Here is a 17,596-nt window from a genome sequence, read left to right on the forward strand (position 1 = left end):
TTTCCCTCCTACTATAACAGTACCCTTTCAGGGCTGCCACTCTGTAGGGCCCTGCTTCTAGTTTCTCTTGCCACTGATTTAATCCCTGGCAAGTAGCCAAAACATTAAACTTTAATTGTTCAATTTACCACAAGGGCAGAGCCCTGCTTCTAGTGGGCTGAGGAGGCTTCCAAACCCAAGTGTCACACCACATTAGCATCTTCAGACTTTGAGGGCAGGATTTCTTTTAGTTTGGTTAGATTTTTGGTTAGAACCAGAGTAGTATGCTCATGCTCAAAGTTTGAAAGGCGAGGAAATAATAAAAACAGCATAGGCAACTTTTAAAGATGATTCAGAATGGTTACAGCATTGGCATATAGGACTCTATGTGGTTTCTTTTCTTTTCTTTTTGTCTTTTTGCCTTTTCTAGGGCCACTCCCGCGGCATATGGAGGTTCCAAGGCTAGGGGTCGAATCGGAGCTGTAGCCGCCGGCCACAGCAACGCAGGATCTGAGCCGCGTCTGCGACCTACACCACAGCTCATGGCAATGCTGGATCCTTAACCCACTGAGCGAGGCCAGGGATCAAACCCGCAACCTCATGGTTCCTAGTCGGATTTGTTAACCACTGCGCCACGACAGGAACTCCTATGTGGTTTCTTTATATCTTCCAAACAGATATGTTAAATGGCTATCCATGATCCTTGGTGTCCCAAAGTTGGATGAAAACATGGCGACCAACTAGTTCTCTTCTCGAACAGTAGGGATTGTTAACCAATGTCATCACAGTATGTAAATTACTTGCTGCTGTTCAATCTATAAAAATTCATCTTCAAAGAAAATTATTGGGCTGGTAAAAATATTTTTAATAATAACCACAGAAGCCATATTTGTTTTTCTTTGATGTTCTTCCGAAGACTTCTTCTGGTTTTAATCAGATTGTTCCCACATAAAATACAGTGGAAATCTACAATAATAAAATCCCTATTCCTATGTCTATGGGGAAATAAACAGGATGGGGACTGTCCTTTTAAGGGGCTTTCCCCTTCCTTTTCCCCAGACTCAAAGCCTCTATTACTGGTGGGTGTTTTGGCATCAGTTAAGGGCCTTCAATCCTTCCCTCCCTCCATGTTTTGCTCTTTCATTAAAGTGTTTCTGTTGTCTAATTATATCCTTTCAATCAAATTAGAGACTGCAGCATCTGGTGAGGGCCGTAACTGCTGCCATCTGCACCTCATATATTCAGGCCTTTTCAGCTGAGAATCACTCAACTTCCAAATGGCAGGAAGAGATTTGGAAAAAGTTTAGTTGCAAGGGAGGAGGTTAACTTAAAAGGAACGTCTTCAAAGGCTGGGTGCAATGCCCTGCTTGCTGTGATGTGTGCACCCGTGCAGCACTTCATTGGCTTGGCTCACGGAAGATTCTTCTCTAGTGCTTCTGGCAGATAAAGGGTTCTGATTGTCTTAGCTGAAATGACCAGTCCTCTCATCCTTCTTATGGGCTGGAGGGGGGCCTTTTGTCCTTCCCTTCACTGTGGCCTAGGAACGGGCAACCCTGATTATCATCTCTTTTTACTCTTAAGAGAATAGATTCTTGAGTATCCATGTCTAAACACCTTAAGCCTTTCTGTGAACAATGTTTCAGAAATCTTAATAGAGTAAGGAGGTCTGCAGGTCACTGTATGTTTCTGCTTTCTCTGGAGTCAGAGTGCCAGATTAAATACAGGACACTCAATTAAATGTGAATTTCAGATAAACAGTGAACAATTTTTTTGCGTTGGTCTGTCTCACGCAATATATTTGGGAATACTTATCGTAAAAAATCATTCATTGTTTATCTGAAATTCACATTTAAGGAGTTCCAGTTGTTCAGTGGTAACGAACATGACTAGTATCCAAGAGGATGTTGGTTTGATTCCTGGCCCTGCTCAGTGAGTTAAGGATCCAGCATTGCCATGAGCTACAGTGTAGATGGCAGATGGGGCTTGGATCTGGCATTGCTGTGGCTGTGGTGTAGGCCGGCAGCTGCAGCTTCTATTCAGCCCCTAGCCTGGGAACTTCCAAACGCTGCAGGTGCGGCCCTAAAAAAATAATAATAAAAAATTGGCATTCTGTGCTTTTATTTGCTAAATCTAGTAACCCTACTCTCAACCCATGAAACATCAAACTTTAAACCTTTGACTCTGAGATCACTCTGTTGGCCAACATCTCTGTTGCCTTGGGTGACTAGAGACTACACTAGTATGCATTCTTGTTTATGAGTTAGCACTACACTGAGACTTTCCTTCTGTCTCAAGCTATCTCCATGGCCAGAACTTCTGAGACTTGTCACTTGAGTCACATTGTTATTTTGGCATCAACTAACAAATGCTTGTCACATGCCTACTATATACCCAGCATCTCCTACTAGGACTCGTCCTCATACCAATTCATAGAAGACTACAACTTTGTTGCTTCAAGTTTTACTTTAAAGATATTCTTTTAGAGATATGCTGTCTACCTGGCAGTCAGCTCTGCACTCAAGTCCTATTGTATTATTTGCCCATCCCACATCAACTAAGGGAAGCTGAATAGCCCACAGCCTGACTTCCATGGAGCATTGGCTGCACTCCAGGCCTCCACTATTAGGGAACTTTCTCACCATCTGAGAGTAAAAATAGGGCACCAGCAAAACTGATGAAACTTGCCCAGAAGCTGGATTATATCAGTATATTTTATCTCCTTTTAGTCTGAGAGCTTCAGACAGTGTGAAAGAGTGTTGCTCAAATAACGGTGAGATAGGTATAGATGTGAGCCAGGTGTTTCCTGTCGAAAGCAGACTGATAAGCATATAATGAATATAAGTGTATTTATTACAAAGGGGGTTGCTCATTCTTATTACAAATAGCTTGACCATGGATTTCATTTAAATAGCAGATTCCCCTGCTTGAAATAGCAAGCATTTGATTTCAAATACTTGCTTTATATTTACATAACCTTGATTTACATAAACTTTCCTGAAACTTCTCACTGGCCTTGCTAGGTAGGGCTTGATAGCTAACCTAGAGGCACAGATTGGTGAGGAAACCAGGGCACTCTGAATAGGTCTGTCGTGGTGGTTTCCCCTTTCCCCACCCCCCACCCTCCATACACCTGCTTCCCTCATTCAGCAAACATTTGCCAGGCACATTCAGTGTGGTCTGTAGTTGCTGAGAATACAAGCATGAGTGAGGAAAACTTACAGGCTGGTAGAAGCAGGGCCAGGTGCTTCTTGAGCAATTATAGTTCAAGGTGATCAAGTCTTAGAAGAGCTATGGCAGCAGGCGCTGTGGGACTTGTTTTAGAGCCCCTGGTTTCCTTGGAAGCATAGAGCTATCTCCTCTAGACCCTGAGCTTTCAAATACTTCTCTGTCTTTTGTCTTGTTTTTTGTTTCCTTTAGAGTTGACTCATAGTGCACTAAATATTGTCCATCAGAGAACTGGAGAGAGCTTTCTTATGCTTCTCATTTCCTTATGTAAAAACTCTTTTTATTATTATTATTTTATTTTATGGCTGCACCTATAGCATATGGAAGTTCCCAGGCCAGGGACTGAATCTGAGCTGTGGCTTCAGCAACGCCAGATCCTTTAACCCACTGCACCATGCCACTGAAGTTGGATTATTAACCCACTGCACCACAGTAGGAATTCCTAAAAACTCTTTCTAGTGTGAAATTTTATCTCAAGATTGAAGAGGATATTTATAAATAAATATCAAAAGTAGATCCATTTGTACTCAAATGTTACACCAGGAGAGGTACCATCACCACACTGTGGTTGAATATGTTCTGTTGGTCTTGGCAGTAAGGCTCATGGTTAATTAATGAAATGTTTTTTTTACGGTTCTCCTGAGCAAGTGACTTCTAACCGAGCGAGTCCATGCTTTAACGGAGACTTGGCCTAATCTCTGTGTATGTTATACAGCTAGATGTTGACAGGTTAATGGTCCTTCTTTCTTAAAAACTATCTCTTGGTCTTTGATTTAATGATGTACTTGTTTATAATATCCCAAATGATGAATGTAAATTCTTCAAGCACTACCGCATGTTCATGGTGACTCTTCCTAGCAAAAATACATGTGCTTCTCAGTGACAGCCACGGCATTCTTTCCAGTGGGTCCTGCTTGGGTGCTAGTGGAGCATGTTCAAGGTGAGAGCCAGCTGGGAAGAGTGGTTCACAAGCAACACTGCATTCTGGACTTGCTCTGCCTTGATAATTATTTGTTTTTAAAATTTTTATATAACAGATAATAAGGACCTCTCTCTGAAGTGTTTCCATAGGCCTGAATTTAAACCTCTGCTCCATTGCTTACTACAAGTTCAGTTTTTCTTGGAACAGTCTTTTAATTAATCATTGTATCTGAAATAGAGGTGAATAACCTGGGGATTCAGATGGAAGATCTCAGGTCCCCTTCCAAAAGTATGATTTCTTAAGTTAAAATAACTTTAAGAGGCATGGCCTTCTCTTCTGTTACTGTTTTTAAGGACACTGTTTCCATGAATGAAAAAGAAGTTCTAAAAGATACTTTAATGGAAAAGGGACTGATAAGTAACTACAGTGATACTATTTGTGGTGGTTCTACTTTGGGCAAAAGTATAACTTGTCCTCTGGTCACTGTGAATACATAGGCCGGGAATATGGTAGGTGAATGTCTGTCTTGATTTTAGATGACTGAATTTATGGCTGATTGAGTTTGTTTATAGTTCTTGAAAAGAAACTAGGTGGATCAGTTGCAGAACAACATGTTAGGGAGCTCCCATTGTGGCCCAGCGGAAACGAATCCAACTAGGAACCATGAGGTTGTGGGTTCGATCCCTGGCCTTGCTCAGTGGGTTAAGGATCTGGCGTTGCCATGAGCTGTGGTGTAGGTCGCAGACGCAGCTTGGATCCTGCGTTGCTGTGGCTCTGGCGTAGGCCAGCGGCTACAGTTCCGATTAGACCGCTAGCCTGGGAACCTCGATATGCCACAGGTGCAGCCCTAAAAAAAAAAAGACCAAAAAAAAACAAAACCAAAAACAAAACAACATGTTAGTATCAAGATGTCCTTTAAAATTTTTTTTTTACAATGATAGATTTAGAACATATACAAAAATAGAAGAGTGTAAGGCGGTCATGTGTATCCCTCTTCCAGCTTCCACAATTATCAACCAAGGCCAATATTATTTTATTTGTACCCCTTTCATTCTCGAACTAGATTATTTCATAATAAATCTCAAACATCGTATTATCTCATCTGTACATATTTCAGTATAGATCCCTAAATGATGAGACCTCTTTTCAAAAACATAGTAACAGGAGTTCCTGTCGTGGCGCAGTGGTTAACGAATCCAACTAGGAACCATGAGGTTGCAGGTTCGGTCCTTGGCCTTGCTCAGTGGGTTAGGGATCCGGCGTTGCCGTGAGCTGTGGTGTAGGTCACAGACGCGGCTCGGATCCCGAGTTGCTGTGGCTCTGGCATAGGCCAGCGGCTACAGCTCCAATTTGACCCCTAGCCTTGGAACCTCCATATGCCGTGGGAGCGGCCCTAGAAAAGACAAAAAGACAAAAAAAAAACCAAAAAACAAAAAAACATAGTACCACTACCATTACCAATATAACAACTAAAATATTTAACAATGATTTCTTTTTTTTTTTTTTGTCTTTTTGCTATTTCTTGGGCCGCTCCCGCGGCATATGGAGGTTCCTAGGCTAGGGGTCTAATCGGAGCTGTAGCCACCCGCCTACGCCAGAGCCACAGCAACGCGGGATCCGAGCCGCGTCTGTGACCTACACCACAGCTCACGGCAACGCCGGATCCCTAACCCACTGAGCAAGGGCGGGGACTGAACCCGCAACCTCATGGTTCCTAGTTGGATTCGTTAACCACTGCGCCACTACGGGAACTCCCGGTATTTTTTTTTTTTTTTGATTTCTTAATATCAAATATCCAATCAGTGATCAGTGTTCAGATGTCGCTGGTTGTCTCATCAGGGTATTTTGTTTTGGCCACATCCGTGGCTCATTTGGGACCTATGCCACATCTGTGGCAAGGCCAGAGCCTTAACCCACTGTGCCAGCTAGGGATCAAACCTGTGCTTTAGCAGCAACCTGAGCTGCTGCAGAGACAATGCCAGATCCTTAACCCACCGCACCACAGTGGGAATGCCCCATCAACCTTTTTTTTTTTTTTAACAGTTCGAACCAGGATCTAAATAAGGTCCATTTAGATGATGTGACTCTTAAGTCTTATGAACCCAGAGGTTTCTCTTTTCTTTTTTCCTTGAAACTTATTTGTTGAAGATGTAGTTTCTTCTAAGCAAAAAGAGTGCTTAAGTGCCTCTTCAGAGGAAGGGAGGTGAGTTATTTTTTTCCGTAGAATTCTCACTTCCCTTAGAGAAACAGGTCAAATTAGAGAATTTGAAGCCTGAAAGAGATTTTAGCCATCAGTCCTTTCCTATCACATCACCCCAGACTTTGGAGCCTCAGTTCTATTTTGTTAGACTCTTGAAATTGCAGTTTAGAGTGAAGGGACCTTGAGACCACCTGGCTCACATCCATTCATCTCACAAGTGAAGAAATGGAGGCCCAAATTCAGGTGATTTCTTCAAACAGTCAGCTACTTCTCTGATGTCATTTCCTTTTTATTCCAGTGATTCTCAATATATACTATGTATAGAAGGTCCCCACCCCCCAAACTATTCTCTCTCTCTGGTGATGGAGGTGATTTAGGCCTGATCCCCTGCCTCCATGTAATCATGGGGTCACTACTCTTTGGGGAGCCACCAGTGTTAAAGGTGGGGAGTACCTCACACAGCCTCAGCCGGGTTGGGGCAGGAAAAGGCTGGGAACTACTCCCTTCTCAGGGCCTGAGCCTCTTCACCGCAGGGCTCCATGTAACTGAAGTAAGCATTCCTGGAGTGCTTTTGAGTGTCTGAGGGCAAAAGGTGATTTTGCCAGGGACCATAGGCTTTGAAGCCCTGCCCACAAGTTCCCACCAGATACCATTCTGTACTGGAAGCCCAGGAGAGCAGCAGGTGTGTTGTGTAAACTTCTGAGGAAACTCTTGTGTTCCCCTCAAAATATTAAAAGGAGCTTTTTCCACCTAAGCCTTGTATGTCTATAATCTGCCCACCTCCCAAATTTTATAGCTATCTTTAAAAGAGAAAAAGAAGTTCCCACTGGAAAATGTTTTCTGCCTTCTTATTTTAACATGCCGAAATTCAATTTAATGCTTATTGATTTATGTTGATTTTAGACTAGGCTAAAACCAGCCAGATTCCTCCAACATAGGATCAGTAGAGATGCTGAGTGGTCCTACATGAATCACTGGATTAAAAAAACAGTGACTCTCACAAACATCACATAATAGAGATCTAACTAGTAATTAGCTACCAGAAAACTGGGAGAATTCCAGACTCAATATGAGAAAAAAAAGTTTGTTTCTCAATAGTATGGTTTCAGGCACATAGTGTAGTTAGGAATTACCTTGTTATACAGCTTCACTGAGAACATATTCTTCACCTTTATTAAATGTTATCAAGAAATAGAATGACTTTTGTTCTCCTACTATCTCATATTTGTCGTTTTAATTTTTTTTTTTTTTTTTTTTTGTCTTTTTAGGGCCACGCTCGAGGCACACAGAGGTTCCCAGGCTAGGGGCTGAATCAGAACTGTAGCCTCCGGCCTATTCCACAGGCACAGCAATGCGGGATCCGAGCCACATCTGCGACCTACACCACAGCTCATGGCAATGCTGGATTCTTAACCCACTGAGTGATACTAGTTGGGTTCGTTAACCGCTGAGCCACAATGGGAACTCCTTAATTATTTTAAAAGAATATCTGAGAGTTCTCTTGTGGTGCAGCAGGTTAAGGATCCAGTGTTGTAACTGAGGCTCAGGTTGCTGCTGTGGCACAGGTAGCAACCCTGTGCCACGTGGGTAGATCCCTGGCCGAGGAACTTCCATATGACAAGGAAGCAGCCAAAAAATAAATAAATAAAAAGAATACCTCATTATAGTTTTAAGACTTTTTTTTTGCAGCACCCATGTTCCTAGGCCATAGCAGTGACTGAAGCTGCTGCAATGGCAAGGCTGGATCCTTAACCTGTTGCACCACAAGAGAACTCCTCTTATAGTTTTAAACATGAACGTTAAAAATGGAATGTAGGAGTTCTCGTTGTGGCTCAGCAGGTTAAAAACCCCACTAGTATCCATGATGATGGAGGTTCCATCCCAGGCCTGGCTTAGTGGGTTGAGGATCTGGCGTTGCTGTGAACTGCAGTATAGGTTGCAGACTTGGCTCAGATCTGGTGTGGCTGTGGCTGTGGCTTAGGCTGACAGCTGCAGCTCCTATTCGACCCTTAGCCTGGGAACTTCCTTATGCCGTAGGTTCAGCCCTGCAACATAGGGTGCAAACCATGTATATTTTGTCTATCCTGATGATAGCCTGATAAATGCCAACAGAATTGTGGTATATGCCTGTGCACTCACGTTATAGCGCCTTTTAGAGTTAAGTATTTTTATGGGCCAGAATAAACTACATGTTGTAATACTTTCAAATTTATAATAAAGTTTGATTATTTTTAAAACTTTTTTGTTTTGGCCATACCCAAGGCATGCAGAAGTTCTTGGGCCAAGGATCAAACCTGTGCCATAGCAGTAACACACCGAATCCTTAACCACTAGGCCACCAGCAAACTCCAGTTAGTTCCACAATAGTAATTTATTGGGTAAATTGACAGAACATTGTTAATCAACTATAATGGAAAAAATTAAAATCTTTAAAAATAATAATAATAATAATTTATTGGGTGTGTGCTGGGCATTTTACTTGTAGATCCTCCAGTTCTTCCAATTGTCCTGAGCTGTCGATAGTTGGATCCCCTATTTTACCAGTGAAGAAACTGAGGCTCAGAAAGATTAGCTGAATGCCTACAGCTTGTAAACCACAAAGCTCGGGTCTGACTCCAGTCCCTAACATGTGCTTTCCATGCTGTACCACCTTGTTGCTAGAAGTTTCTCTTGCTAAAAGAGTACTTACGAGAGGGAGTTCCCGTCCTGGCTCAGTGGAAACGAATCTGACTATTAACCATGAGGACTCAGGTTTGATCCTGGCCTTGCTCAGTGGGTTAAGGATCCAGCGTTGCCATGAGCTGTGGTGTAGGTCACAGACGCGGCTCATATCTGGTGTTGGTGTGGCTGAGGTGTACGCCAGCAGCCACAACTCCAATTCGACCCCTAACCTGGGAACCTCCATATGCTACCGGTGTGGCCCTAAAAAAAAAAAAAAAAAAAAAAAAAAGGACAAAAAGAAAGTACTGAGAAAAGTATTTGGTTTAAACTATTTCATAACCCTTGAAATTAAATACTCATTCCTACAAATTTCTGTATGTGCACACATGTGTATTCTGTAGATGTTACTTGTTCAGAGGGTCCTTAACTTAGAGCTCATGGATCTTGACTGCATAGAGGGGCTTCAGGGCTCCCCATGCACTTCTGAAATTGTGAAATGTTGGGTATGTGATGTTTGTCTGGGGAAGTGGGTCCCTGTCTTCCAGCTGATTCTCCAAGAGGTCTGTGTATATCTAAAATGATTAGCAACCCCCCTCATTTCAGAGGTAAAGCAACCTGAGTTGCAAAAATGGATGTGCTGTGAAGGTAGCACAGAGCGGCCAAATCAGAGCTAGTGCAGGGCAGACCTCTTGCCCGTCAGCATCCTTTCTTGACCATGAGTGCTTTTCTGGTCCTGATGGAGAGGTGATGCTGCCTTCTGCCATCAGATAGCCATGTTAGTGCAGGGCCAGGCCTCCTTCACTGCTCAGTAACCAGCATCCCTTTACGAGGTTGGACCTGCACCCCTCCATTGCCGTGTGTGCAGTTCATAAACCATTAAACAGTTGCCCATTCAATCACCGGGTAGACTGACTTTGGGACTTGAATTGTGGAAATGTATCTGGGAGTATTTCTAGATTTTCCACATGTCATACCTCTAAATTAACTAAAATCTTCAAATAATTTTACCTATGGCATATGAGTATGTGAGAGCCTATGGCATTTGAGGGATAAATATCAAAGTTTAGACTATATGTGCCATCAAGTCAATTGGCCTTTATACCGACCCTTGTAAATTCTAAGCATAATGAGCAATAATAGTTTTATGAGAGAACGTTCCGGCTCACTTTTATTAGCAATGAGGAAGACTGAGCATTCACTGAAACAGTCTTTGCCTTGAGATCTCAGTACCACGGGAGTGACCTCTAGGCTTCCATGTAGTAGCAGGTCCCATAAAAACAATTGATCTGTGCAAAACCATTTGCTCAGAGAGTCTCAGCCAAGGATTTTTATACCCTAATGTGATTCCATTTATCTCAAGAGAATTTCAAAGAAATGAGCATCTCCAACTTTTAAAAATAAATGCCATATGCCATACTTTGGAGGATTTGCATAATGGAGAAAAAGATAAGGAATTACCAACTTAGAAAGTTAGAATTCATCCTGACTGCGTTGAGGTCAGCCTTGGAAGTTCTTATTAGGGGAGTTTTCTGCTGTGTTCACTAAGTTTTTGTCAGGCTTGTGTCTAATTTAAGGGCTGTTTTCCTTCAATCCTCCAAACAGAAGATTTGGAGTTTTCTGATGGAGAGGTAGCATCAAACAGAGACGAATGGAACGGGTGCTGACTAGAGAAGACAGGGAGAAAATAAAGCAGTGCTTTTCATGGTTTATTATTCCTTCATTCTTGAAACAGCTTCTCCCTTCACTTCTGAGATCCACACTCTTTCTTAGCTTTTCTCCCACCTCCCAGGCTGTGCTTTCTCAGTCATCACTGCTGGGCTCCCCTGTTTCCCAGCCTGAAATGTTGCAGGGCCCCAGGCCTCAGCCCCAGATGTCTTTTCTCTTCTGTCCACATACAGTAATCCTATTCTCTACACACTGGTGCCCTTCCTTCCACACTTATCGACCCAACCTTGGCTTCTTTCCTCAGCTCCAGGCTCATCTAGCTGCTTACTCAGTATGTCCATCCAGTGTAACTATCCAAAACCAAGCCTTTGACTCCACCTGTCCCTCTGGGGTCTTCTCCATTGTAGTAAATGGTGGTGCCACCCACCCAGCACTCAGGCCCATCTCCTTGATTTTGTACCTGACTCCTCTTTCCCTCGGACCCTGTAGTTAGACCCCCAGCAAGTACTTTTGTTTCTACCTTCAAAATCTATCCAGAATCTGGCCACTTCTCCCCACCCTTCAGCTATCAGCCTGGCCCAGGCCATCCTTCTTTCTAGCTCATCCTTCTGCAGTCATCACCTAACTGGTCTCCCTGCTGACTTCCTGGCTCTCTTTCCACAGCTCTTCCTCCACCCAGCACCTAGACAATTCTAAAAGACAAATCAGGTCGGAATTCCTTGGTGGCTTAGTAGGTTAAGGATCTGGCATTGTTGCTGCTGTGGTGAGGGTTCAGTCCCTGGCCCTGGAACTTCCATATGCTGCAGGTGCAGCCAAAAAAAGAGATAAGTCAGATTGTATCATTTCTCAGCTCACAGCCCTCCATTGGCTTCCTCTCACACCTAGAACAGAAGCCAAAATCTAATTTATACAACCCTCAAGACCTTACATGTCCTGGCCTTGCCTGCCTCCTCCTCTTCATTTCCTACCCACCCTTCCCTGCACACTTGCCCCACTCCAGTCAGATGAGAGAAGCTGCCTTATAATTCCCCAGATCTGCCTGGCATGTCACTGTTCCCAGGGGGTTGCACTTGCCGTGCACTCTGCCCGGAATGCTCCTCCCGTGTCATTTACGGTGTTTGCTTCCTCTCTTAGTCCACATCTCTGCACAACATCTCCTCCTCTCCAGGCCTTCCCTGACCCACCTCCTCTAAAGGAGAGGCCCCAGCATTCATTCCATCTCCACCGCCTTACTCTATTTTCTCTTACAACACTTCTCACTAGCTAATGTGAATTTTGCTTGGTTTATTATGAGTGTGAAGTCCCTGTTAGCATGTGAGCTATGCGAATGCAGAGTGTTCACCATTGCAGTCCCAGTGCTGTGAACAGTGCCAGACGTAGGAGGTATTAAATAAATATTTGTTGAATGAATTAAAATATCCTAAATATTAGATCTATTGCCTTTGCTCAGTCTCTTTCACTCGATGCATAAATATACAGCCAGTCACTGTATATTTTATATTTATTTGCCAAAAGTGATATTTTACTTTTTATTGGCTTAAGCCACTCCTTACTTATCTAGCCAAAGCTTATGTCAGTGTCATAGCAGTAGAGACAAGGGAGGCAGGGTCCCCATTACCTAGTACACACCCTAGTATTCTGATGAAATCAAGATACACACATAAATTTAATCCAGAACACCCAAGTTTGTCTTTCTGGTTTTTTCCCCCCACAATTGACATGTACTGGGCAAGTCTGTTCAAAAAAATAATGGTAAAATCTGGTACACTGCCTCAGTTTCCCTAGCATAGCTAAGAACAAGACTGGGTCTGGAAAAAACAGACTAAAGCAAACAAGCCTGCTCTTTCCCGTTCCCTGTCTCAGATGCCACCTCATCCCATTCAGGAGGGTGGACACTTGTGCAGATGGCTGCCACATTCTTTTTTTGTCTTCTTAGGGCCATACCTGTGGCATATGGAAGTTGAATCAGAGCTGCAGCTGCTGGCCTATGCCACAGCCAGAGCAATTCGGGATCTGAGCTGTATCTGCGACCTACACCACAGCCCATGGCAACGCTGGATTCTTAGCCCACCAAGCCAGGGATCGAACCCGCATCCTCATGGATACTAGTTGGGTTTGTTACTGCTGAGCCACAACAGGAACTCCTGGTTTAATGTTCTTAGAATCATCACCTGGGCAGCTTTTTAGCAATGTATGCTCCCAGGTCCCACTCTAACCCTGGGGCTGGATAGGGCTCTGGTTGGTACACATGCATACGCGCACACACACAGTCTCTCTCTCCCTCTTTCTCTCTACATATTATATATTCGCCTAGTGATAATAGTGCTATGAAGCAAACAAATGGAGGCCAGAAAAACAGGAGTGGAGATGGTGGGGAAGGGTTTTCTGAGGAGATAATGTTTAGTCTGTGATGGGAAATATTACGGGAAAATCACTCCAGGCAGGAAATAGGGTGGTATGTTTACAGAATTAAAAGCAGATGAGGGTGACTAGAGCATAGCAAGTGACCAGGGGAAGAGCTCAGGGATGTTGGGGGCAGGGCCTGGGGCCACATCACGGGGGCTTTGCAGACAAGGATGAAAGCTTGGGTTTTGTTCCCAGTGCTCATGTTTTCTGGGGCACCTTGAGCCCTGTGTGGAGAATGAGTCGCAGAAGCACAAAAGTGGAAACTGTGAGACCTGAGCAAGACTGTATTGTTTTGAGTTCCCTGTTGGTCTAGTGGTTAGGATTTGGTGCTTTCACTGTTATCAGTGGGTTTGATCCCTGGCCTCACTCAGTGGGTTAAGGATCCAGCATTGCGGTGGCTGTGGCATAGGCTGGCAGCTGTAGCTCTGGTTCGACCCCTAGTCTGGGAACCTCCATATGCCTTGGCTGTGGCCCCAAAAAGAAAAAAAAAAGAGAGAGAGAGTCAACAGGACTTGCTATGAGCAGAAAGGAGGTGATGGAGAGTGTGGGACAGGCAAGGATGATGTCGAGGGGCCCTATGGGGAGCAGTGTTAACGTGTGATTGAGTGGCCCAGGTGCCTCATCTGTAAAATGAGAGTATTAGGGGCCCTCTCCACTGGCTTGGTGGCCAGTTGATACTTATAAAGCAGTTAGAACAGAGCTTGGCAGGTGATAGGACACTACGCAAACATAAGTGCTGAACAGAGCTTGGCAGGTGATGGGACACTATGCAAACATCAGTGCTGATTCGTCCAGGGTCCCACAGCTGGTCAGCAGCAGGTCCAGGGCGAGAAGCCAGGGCTTAGCCTCCTGGTTCGGGGTATTTTCTGCTGCACTAAGCCGCCTCCTTCAGTTGCCTTTGAACATTTTATAAGTGTAGATCTTGGTGGAGGGCTTGGTTGTCATGGAACATGTTGAGTTGCACTTATCGTAACACGTGAATGTCACACAGCAACACAAGAAATTGCTAAGGTGTCCCATACAGCCTGGGATTCCGGGTTATGTTGGCGTCTGTAAAACCACACTGTTGCAGATAAAACACAGGGCCTGGATAGTGAGAGGAAGCGGGTACAGAAAGAAAAATGGTCTGTGGAAGGATTTTAAAGAGTAAAAGAAATACCTTTTAGAATATAGAGGTGCTCGTGTTGTACACACTCTCAGGCTGGAGGAGGCACGCACTGGAGCAGGGGCGGGGATGGAGTCCTCCCTTTCGGAAGTTATGGGTCAGCACGTGCTGGGAGAAGGAAAGGAAGAAAGCTAAGAATGTTCATGTAACTCCCCCAGATTGTCAGGTTCCTAGTGGTACATCTTAAAGAAGTGTTTGAAGTGCTTCTATCTGTCAGTTTCAACTAAGCTAATTTTAAAAATTGCTCTTTGTACTGTGCCTTTCTCATGAACCTCTGTGAATTTAATGCGTGCAATATGTGGGGGGAAATGCTATCAGCCCAAGTTCCCATCCCACCCCCGCCCCGCCGAAGTCTGAGAGGCAGATTTTAGAAGCACGTTGTTGCACCTGCAAGGATTTTGTTGTTTTATTAAACGGACCTGAGACCATGTTGAATGTGTCTTGTAGAAGGAATTTCAGAAAGAGGTGAGAGAAAAATGCCAACTCGGCCCCTGCTCCCTCCTGTTGACTGACTGTCTTGTGGCACCTCTATCTCCAGCAGCGTGGGGAGGACTGTTCTTCATTACCAGGGAATGTGAGTCATTCCCAGACTTGTGTGATTGGGATTCCAAAGCGTTGCTGTATCCGATGGTCTTATTAAATCCAAGTGTCAGTGCAGCCTTTCAGACTGTAGGGGAGAGCTCGATTACAGCTGGTGTCCTGGTTCTAGTTACCATACAGAGACGCTGGCGCAGGCAGTGACCCCCTCCGAGCACCCAGAGTTCCTCACAGATGCAACTCTCCTCAGATTTGGGGGTTTCCTGGTCAGTTCATAGGCTTCAGTACATTTCAGCTCCCTGTTTATATCCTAGTCGGGGTCTGTATACTTTAGGGGGAAATGTTCCAGTGTCTCTAGACAAGCCAGTGCCAAGATTAGCCTAGCATTTGAAGGGTACCTCCTTTCAGATGTGCTCAGCCCTGGAAATGTTAAATCCTCTGTGTCTAGGATCTTGCAAGACACTATCCATTTCTAGCTTGGTCCAAATAAAACATCAAGCAGAGAGGGAGGAAGCTGTAGATGTTGCCAGAAAATTAGTTTGCTCTGCCTTTTCTTTCTCCTAGAATGTTTCACAGCCAACGGTGCAGATTACAGAGGAACGCAGAACTGGACAGCACCACAAGACGGGAAGCCATGTCTGTTCTGGAACGAGACTTTCCAGCATCCGTACAACACTCTGAAATACCCCAACGGGGAGGGGGGCCTGGGTGAGCATAACTACTGCAGGTAAGATGGGGCTTCACAGAACTTAAAAAAAACTCCTTGGTCTCCTCTTCAGTTTCCTCCAGCCTTGCTCACAACTGGGAAAGCTTCTTTGTCTTCTTTTGGCCAACTCAGAAGGCCTTTCTTGTTACCATTTTAAAAATCTTTCTCCCAGAACTGTGCATGCACATGCGAACGTGCGCACGCACACACAATCTGCTCTCTCTCTCTCTTTTTTTTTTTTTTTTAGTCTTTTTGTCTCTTAGGGCTGCACCCACGGCACATGGAGGTTCCCAGGCTAGGGGTCCAATGGGAGCTGTAGCCACCAGCCTACACCACAGCCACAGCCACGTGGGATCTGAGCCACATCTGTGACCTACACCACAGCTCATGGCAACGCCAGATCCTTAACCCACTGACTGAGGCCATGGATCGAACCCGAATCCTCATGGATCCTAGTAAGGTTTGCTAACCGCTGAGCCACGACAGGAACTCCCAATCTGCTCTCTTCAACTGGGTTGCTTTGATACTGGTTTTTAGAGCTCTGTTTTCCTGTCTGATCACTTTTGCATCTCTTTGGGAGGGTTTTCTTAGTTGATGCCGCCTCCTGAAGACAATGCACAGACAGCAAAGTTTCTTAAGCTGCTGTGAATGTGGTGGGCAAGCACAGCACCAGCTGTGGCCCAAATCTCCCTCTGCTTCTGAGTAAAGGAAGTTACCCCGCCTTATCCCACCTCCTCCCAGCCCAGGATCACCTTGCTCTGGGAGCAGCTATAGCCATCGTATTTGTGCTGTTTCCCTCCTTCCCATCTGCTCTTTCACCTCTTATCTGACTCTTGCAGGGGCTGAGATTCATGCTGCTTCAAGCGTGTACTTGCAGTTTTGTAGGCCCATGATCCATGGCTTTGATCAGATTCTCAAAGCTGTCAGTGATCCAAAACAAGTTAAGACTCACTAGTCAGTAGGGCCCAGAACACCTTTGGTTATAGCTACGTTTTGGCTATTTATACCCAGGATCCTGGTAATATGACTCATGGTTCAGCAGTGTGTTGAATTTAATTGTTATTAGGACAGGTGCAAAGGTAGCCTCTTGAGCCGCTGGGATGGGGGAAAGTGGTGGCTGAGCAGTAGCTGCACACTGTGCCCCCAGTGCTATCAGAATGTTGGACTCAGCCATGGCATTGGTGACCCACTGAGCCTAATATTTATACCTGTGTTGCATGGGCCACAGTGTTTACCTCCTGCCCCCCACTCCTACCTCAGGTACCTTTGCTAACCCTAGCACCCTTGTGGTTATGACATAGCCTGTAGTCCATGTCATCTTTATCCCTGTGCCTTCAGCTCTTTTCTTCACCTCAGTTCTGGTTTGTACCCATTGGCCATTCCCCTGTAGTTGCTATTGCACTATTTTTTAGTGTGATTTTTGTATTTTATTTTTTTCTCTTTTTAGGGCCACACCCACGGCATGTGGAGGTTCCCACTAGGGGTCGAATCAAACCCATAACTGCTAGCCTACATCACAGCCACAGCAACGCCAGATCCGAGCCATGTCTGTGACCTACACCGCAGCTCACGTATGATTTTTATATTTTATATGTTACATTTTGTTATTTGTTATAAAAGTATTGAGTTTTTCCAAAAAAATTTATTGAACCACTTCATATATATATATATATATATATATGTATGTATGTATGTATATATATACGTATATATACACATTGTTTAAATAAAGTCCCTGTTTTAACTCCTCCTAAATCCTCTCTAACAAGGCCCACTTCCCAGGTAACAATTTGTATATGTGCTGTCACATTTTGCTATTTCTTTTGTGTTTTATTGTCAAAATTACATGTGTTCATTAAATAATTCTTTTACATTTTATTTTCAAAATTGCATGTGTTCATTTATTTATTTTTCTTGCATAATTCAAAAAATTAACCCCACTTCACTTCCCCTAGTTTTCCTATTCATGGGAATAGTTAGTTTAGGAAAAGTATTTAAGAAGAGAAACCAGGAGTTCCCGTTGTGACACAGTGGAAACAAATCCCTACTAGGAACTATGAAGTTTCAGGTTTGATCCCTGGCCTCTCTCAGTGGGTTAAGGATCCGGGGTTGCCATGAGCTATGGTGTAG

General features: G+C 44.2%; 1 protein-coding gene across 2 annotated transcripts in view; it reads left to right on the forward strand.

The window, feature by feature from the left end:
* KREMEN1 (kringle containing transmembrane protein 1) overlaps nucleotides 1-17,596 on the forward strand; it is a 66,994-nt gene that overhangs the window by 5,859 nt on the left and 43,539 nt on the right. For both annotated transcript variants that reach the window (XM_047760283.1, XM_047760282.1), the window contains exon 2: nucleotides 15,325-15,487. In XM_047760283.1, the coding sequence (XP_047616239.1) occupies nucleotides 15,325-15,487 (163 nt within the window). The remainder of the gene's footprint in view (nucleotides 1-15,324; nucleotides 15,488-17,596) is intronic.

Source organism: Phacochoerus africanus, chromosome 15 (assembly GCF_016906955.1).
Source record: "Phacochoerus africanus isolate WHEZ1 chromosome 15, ROS_Pafr_v1, whole genome shotgun sequence".
Lineage (NCBI taxonomy): Eukaryota > Metazoa > Chordata > Mammalia > Artiodactyla > Suidae > Phacochoerus > Phacochoerus africanus.